General features: G+C 31.3%; 1 protein-coding gene across 1 annotated transcript; it reads right to left on the bottom strand.

Annotated features, from left to right (window-relative positions):
• Positions 1 to 1,575: 1,575 nt before the first annotated feature.
• Positions 1,576 to 3,359, bottom strand: LOC109237344 (blue copper protein-like). Its single transcript, XM_019403639.1, has 2 exons — positions 3,084 to 3,359; positions 1,576 to 1,980 (listed from the first exon to the last, which is right to left on the bottom strand). Exons 1-2 carry the CDS (start codon positions 3,247 to 3,249, stop codon positions 1,778 to 1,780), a joined length of 369 nt encoding a protein of 122 aa, XP_019259184.1. The 5' UTR covers positions 3,250 to 3,359; the 3' UTR covers positions 1,576 to 1,777.
• Positions 3,360 to 6,950: the final 3,591 nt, after the last annotated feature.

Genomic DNA, 6,950 nt, shown 5'->3' with positions numbered 1-6,950 from the left:
ACAGACACAATTTTTCTATTTCAACTCTTGATTTTCACAACTATTTCAATTCGATTTGAATTTTGAAATAAATTGATGAAAGATTTCTTAAAATAAATTATTATACTTAAGAAGTAGAAAAAATTTACATTGAGTGATGAACAAACCTATCACTAGGTTCCTTTTCTCCTATTATTTTTTAATTTCACATGAAGGATTCCCAAAAAAAGAAGAAAAAAATTTGGCATTTTAAATGGAACTAAAGAAACGTGAAACTATAAGTTTAGTATAATTAGGAATGAGTTTGGTTTATGCACTTATCTAATCCAAGTAGATAACTAGTAGCTGATTTTTTAGGTGCCAAAATTCAAATGTAGTATTTAATAAGAACTCTATTTCTATTATATTTTACCAAAAATAACCTCTAATTTTATATATTTTAGGGCTATTTTAGTCAACCAATACTGTATTCATGCTTTTATAATAATATAGATATAGATATAGATTGATATAGATATAGTATAGATGTATATAGATCGGGTTGCACATCGCAACGAGCCTTATGACTATATGTATATGGATCGGGTTGCACGCTGTAACGAGTATTGCATAGTGCAGTGGTTGAGTGTGCTGAGTAAGGAGCATGATAAGAGATAATGCGAGACAATGAGGTTGAGTACTGTGAGAGTGTGAGTACATGAGCTCATCACCGAGAGACATTGCATTTGACATGCGTACTTGAGGTACTTGCATAGAGATGCATTTTCTTTTGCTGCTCGGTTTTGATGACATTCATGATTTTACCTGTATCTTGACATGTAGGCATAGAGATGTACTTTCCCCATGCTATCTGAAAAATGAAACATCTTATGTATTTTTGAAAGGATTTTTGGGGGGAAAATACAGTTTTAAAACTTACTCAAATTTTTGGACGATTTCGGTAAAGGATTTGGGTTTTCACTAACACACTGGAAAAGCATAACTATTTTTTTTTAAATTATGAATAAGCTGAGCATTCTTGAATTCCGATTTATTTCTTTTATTACATGCTTTACGTTATTATGAACTGTTGTTGGCTATTGGTGTTGGACCAGACCTTTGTTCCAGCTCGTCACTACTTTCAACCTAAGGTTAGGTTTGTTACTTACCAGCACATGGGGTCGATTATACTGATACTACACTTCTGCACATTGCGTGCAGATGTTGGCCGTTGAGGTTGCTGTGTTCGATGAGAGCTGGATTTGAGGATGTACATGCGTTCCTGTTGTAGCTGCCTCTTGTTCATGGTAGCCTTAGATTTATAAAACTCTGTTTATGTACTTTTCAAACAGAAGAGTATTTTCTTCATATCAGCTTTGTAAACTCTATTCTTAGAAGCTCATGATTTGTACTACCAGTCCTTGGACAAATGTATAAGATTCAGATAACTTTTTTTTGATAAATTGCCTTATTAAATATTATTGAAAGTGGATAGTATAGTTAGCTTACCTAGCGGGTTGGGTTAGGTGCCATCACGACTAGTAGATTTTGGGTCGTGACACTTTTATAATTCCAAAAAAAAAAAAAAAAATAGAAAGAATCAGTAAGAGTGAAATGTGAAGAAAATCCAATCCATTGACAGAAGAACTTTAATAATAGAGCCGTTTAACTTCTTATAAGAGATGCACCAATAATATAGAGTTCATCAAAGAGAAAGCTCTAGGCAATGACTAGAACATTCACGTGAAATATTAACAAAACCTTACAAGTGCATAAATAAAAGAATACAAATTTTCTCAACGATACTACAGTGTGCTTCTCAAATAACGTGCAATTCTAGCTTGAGACCTGAAGAGCAGCGTGTCTCGTTTGTAGAGATGAAGTAATAAGCCCCAGAATTGGCAAGAGTAATTGATGTACGCCCACTGTTATCCTTGGTGTAAGTTGTGACACCATCACAAAGTGCATAGCTTGAAATATCCACTGAAGCCACATCTGTCAATTTTGGGTGGTAGATGAAACCTGTCAACATATTAGAAGCTGTTAATTTCATTCTTCCCTTTGTAAATAAAGTAACTTGAAATTAAGTCAGGTAATCTTTCATAATCGTTTAAATTAAGTTGTAGTAATAGAAAATATCATGACAATGTTAGAAAATACTAGTACTCCGTTCTAATTTATATGAACCTGTTTGATTGAGTACGGAGTTTAAGAAAAAATGAAGACTTTTTGAATTTGTGGTCCTAAACAAGTCAAAAAGGATTCATAGTATTTGTGTGGTTATAAAAGCTTCTCATTAAGGGTAGAATTGGAAGTTTAAACTAAATTATTTATTAATTTAGAAAGGGTTCATTCTTTTTGGAACAGACCAAAAAGGATATATGTTTACATAAACCGGAATGGAGGGAGTAATAGTTAAATTCATATATATACCAGTGTATTAACGTACTTTCATCAACTCTCTTAAGATTAACAACAGACTTTAAAGCATATTAATTATTAAATGAAAAGAGAGACAATAGTTGTTACTATAGTGTTTAATTGGATATAGAATTTTTAAAAGAAAGATTTTTGAAAGTACTATTAGAACTTGTTTTTTGCAATAATATTTTTATAACTATAAGGGATCATTTGATTATCGGGATGAGATAGATAAGGATATCCCATGGAATTAATTAGCTATTGTACCTTCTACTTGGGATAATTAATCTCATCATTTTAGTACAAGATGGTTCCCGTGCCTAATTTATATCTATAACCAAACACGGGATAAAATAATCTTGCATTATCTCGGAATTGTTATCTCTTATCCCGTCAACCAAACGAGTCATAAGAGAGAGTATGTCATGGGTTAGGATATACTATGGGATTAGCTACGACAACTTTTATATGGAATAGCTAATCTCATCATTTTCATATGAAATAGTTTGCGGAACTAATTAACACCTATAACAAAATATGAGATAAAATAATCCTGTATTTTATTCCGAAATTATTATCCTTCATCACTGATAAAATGAAACATTTAAAACTAAAGAATTATCAAAATAAATATGTGTCATTCATTCTATAAGAGACTAAAAAAGAAATAGTGTCCGAGAAAATAGCTGTTAAGCAATACTCACGGAGAACATCTCCAACGCGAAAGCTTTTCCCATAAGCCCAATGATGATAATCAACGCCTGGACTCCAACCTTTTCTGCCTCCAACTACGTACTCTTTGGCAAAACATGGCACAACAATGCTCAAAATGAAGAAAATGCACACAAGTTTAATACCAGAACTGGCCATTTTCACTAAGCTAGAGCTCTTTCTATTTATTTTTTTTTATCAAATGAGATTGCTATATTAGAATAGAGATAGCTAATAGATTAAGGCAGGTGTAAACATAGCATTTAAGTTTGTTTTTATAGAGATGTTGAAGAATCCTAGTTGCAATATTTTAAAATAAATGTTTCATTTCAAATTGTATCGATTCTGTTTGTTTATTGATCAACTCTCTGCACGAAAGTATTTACTAAATTGCCTTCAATTATGAGCGGTTTATAGCCAGCAGGACAATCACATTGAGTAGCTAGCGTGGCCATTAGCAAAAGAAGACACATGATTTTCTGGTTTTCTCTTTTTTCCTTATTTTGTTTTCAATTTAAGTTATATGTACGGACTATGCAAATTTTTTTACGCTATTACTTAATTTTAAAATATGTTAGAAGGACAGTTATTATTTTTTTAGGTTATAATTTAAAGTTTATCATAGAGATATACCTCCAATAACCTTATAAATAACATAATATTGTAAATATATTTTACATGGTCGGTGTATCTTGATATACTATGAGCTTTTTGCTTGAGATATTTCTTTTCCTATTTAGTTATACAAAGACGTATTCACCCTATGGCTGACCACATTTAGGGTGCGGTCCTTTATCGAATTCTGGGTGAACGCGGAATTCTTCATGCACGGAGCTGTTTTTTTTATTCATCAATATATGACCTGACATGCTCTCTCCACAAATAATGAATGATTTATTCTTTTTTTTTCCCATCAATAGCTATATTAAGCGAAACAAATACTTTCAATTTTGAATGAAGAGAGTATACAATGTAATTCAAAATTACAAGATTATGAAATATTTTTTATATAAATAAACTTCAAGGCCAGCATTTACCTAAAAGCCAGCTTTGCCACATATACATGATAGCCTTCCACTCTTCTTCGACACGAATAATTAACGACTTGATTTTGGTATTACAGCCAATGGTTGAATTATTGGAAGAATGAAAATAATTATAGAATACTCCTCCCGTTCCAATTTATGTGAACATGTTTGACTGGGTACGGAGTTTAAGAAAAAGTGAAGACTTTTGAAATTTGTGATCCTAAACAAGTCAAAAAGTACCCCAGAGTATTTGTGTGGTTGTAAAAGCTTCTCATTAAGGGTAGAATTGTAAGTTTAAACTAAATTGTTACCAAATTTAGAAAGGGTTCATTCTTTTTGGAACGAACCAAAAAGGAAATAGGTTTACATAAACGGGAGAGAGAGTAAGAGATAGAAGAAAAAAATGGAAATAAATTCCGGAAATTTTGGATCTAGCCAAATATCCATATGATAAGCTGAGGTGAAGCATTAATGAAGGAAGCTTCCTTATTTTATAAGAGAATGAAGGTGAAAAATAAAAAAGACGCGTCTTCTCTTCACCTATTAATGTTCTAATAATTATAAAAATAATTTAAAACTGCATTGTTAATCAAATGAAAGCATCAAAGCATGCGATAACGTTAAGGCAAATCTGGGATCTAGCCGTATATCTCGCAATGCCATAACGCAGGAAACTGCTCATATATTGAAGGACAATCTTATATATAGCTTTGTTAAGAAAAAAAATTAATTAACTGGCAAATTAAATTCTCTGGTCGGCGAATTATATGTACAGTGACTTATACTCCCTCCGTTCCAGTTTATATGAACCTATTTTCTCTTAAATTTGAAAACAATTTAGCTTAAATTTCCAATTTTATCATTAATGAGAAGCTTTTATAAACACACAAATACTCTGGACCCTTTTTGACTTGTTTTGGAGCACAAATTCCAAAAATTTTCATTTTTTGCTTAAACTCCGTGCCCAGTCAAACAACTTCATATAAATTGAAACCGATGGTGTAATAGTTTAAATTGATAGTAGAGATAAGACACTTCTTTTTTTTTTTTTAGTAATTTAATTTAGGTTTTCATTCATTCGATGCAGTCCCTTACGTAAGACTTGTACTGAGCACTTGGAAAGAAAAAGAAGAAAAAAACTATTCATTAATCTTGATACTTGCCTCCTCATCATTTAGATATTTTTCTCTTAAAGAAATTCGAGAAGGGGGAGGGGAAATGGGAAGGAAATTACACGGGTGAAGACTTAAACCCTCACCGATAAGGTGAAAGTTAAGGTATTTTACCAACTAAACTACTAGGGCTCACGTCTAGACTTAGATTCAAAAAGAAATTTTACCTATATGTACTACATTAAAAATTTATTTACCTTCAAGGATTAGGTTTTAACTTAATTATGATATACAATTTATCAATTATATACAAATTAGTATTAATGTGCATCCCTTTATACTAGAAACTATAGATGCATCAAATTTGGATACTCCAGCATTCAACTTGTCTGGTTTAGGTGTTGTCTATCGTCAGTGTCTCTATTGATTTCGTTTGGTACTATTTGTGGTTCAAGTTATTATAATAATTTTATAAAATTTGGTTCTTAGTTAAGTCTTGAACTATTTTACGTCACTATGGTTCGATAATGTTGGAATGATATACTATAATTAAGGCACTATTGGAAAGAGGAGATGATTAAAAAAAAAAAGAAGAGTATAACTGAATCCCCTAATTTAAGACACTAATAATGAATTGTATATAAATTGTAAGGAATCCTTGTTTAGGGCGGAGGCGGATAATATATAAAATTAGGACAATTTTGATAAACAAGATTCAAATATTGAATAGGAACAAAAAAATAGCTGTAGTATTTTGTTATTTCTTGGGAGCTTAACTGATATTCACCATGTCAATATTTTTATATTATGAGACCATCTTTACCTATTGTAAATTTCTTTATTACAAGAGATGATAATTCGACACCAAAATTTTGATGCATTAGCACTTGTATAACTCTTTTGTTGAATTATCCTATATTTAGTTGAATTTTTAGTTTCGGTATAAGCAATTCCGAGATGATTTATATCACAGTTACGATAATATTTTAATATTAAATTCAATATGGGATAACAATTTTAAAATTATTAGTCCCACAATAAAATAACAAAATGAAACTTTTGTCTTTCTCCAAAGTTCTTTTTTATAAGTCTTGTAAGAAAGTCAAAGTTAAAATTGAAAATAAAAGTAATTTCACTAAATTCCTGTTATAATTTAATTCTCGTACAATAATTCTCACATTATGATTCCAATATAACTTGTTCATAAGCCAAATGATGTTGTATTGTTCTTTTATATTCTATCCCGTATAAAATAATGCATGGCATAGCACGATGTGGTTGTTATTTTATATTGCCAATCAAACGCTGCATAACTATAACTGCTACTATCATGAGAGAGAGAGAGCCTCCACACCTGCTCCTAGGGGAGTCAATGGTTCGGTTCGGCCGATTATTTTATAAAATTAGTACCATACCAATTTTTAGGTTATTCTATTATGTATAACCAAAACTAGACTTTTCAAAACCGTCCTAATCATGTGGTTTCTCTTCCGTATTGTCACGACCCGAATTTCGCACCATGGGATCGTGATGGCAACCTTTAGAATGCTAGGCAAGCCAATAGATAAAGATCTAACACGCTAATAATTAACTAAAACAGTAATTATCAATAATTTAAACTAAACAAATAAGAAGGGCGGAAGTTTTATAACAGTTTAAAACACTAATACATGACTACCCAAAGATCTGGCGTCACAATCCACAAACGTCTAAGAGTTTC

This window comes from Nicotiana attenuata, unplaced genomic scaffold, assembly GCF_001879085.1.
Source record: "Nicotiana attenuata strain UT unplaced genomic scaffold, NIATTr2, whole genome shotgun sequence".
In the NCBI taxonomy this organism is placed as follows: Eukaryota; Viridiplantae; Streptophyta; class Magnoliopsida; order Solanales; family Solanaceae; genus Nicotiana; species Nicotiana attenuata.
The sequence above is the reverse complement of the archived record's forward strand: the minus strand, read 5'-3'. Positions and strand labels throughout refer to the sequence as shown.

Excerpts from the sequence above, each read along its gene's own strand:
- LOC109237344 (XM_019403639.1), bottom strand. The coding sequence starts at position 3,249 with ATGGCCAGTTCTGGTATTAAACTTGTGTGCATTTTCTTCATTTTGAGC. Across the intron at positions 1,981-3,083 it reads TCGCGTTGGAGATGTTCTCC|GTTTCATCTACCACCCAAAA; the intron begins GTGAGTATTGCT and ends ATATGTTGACAG.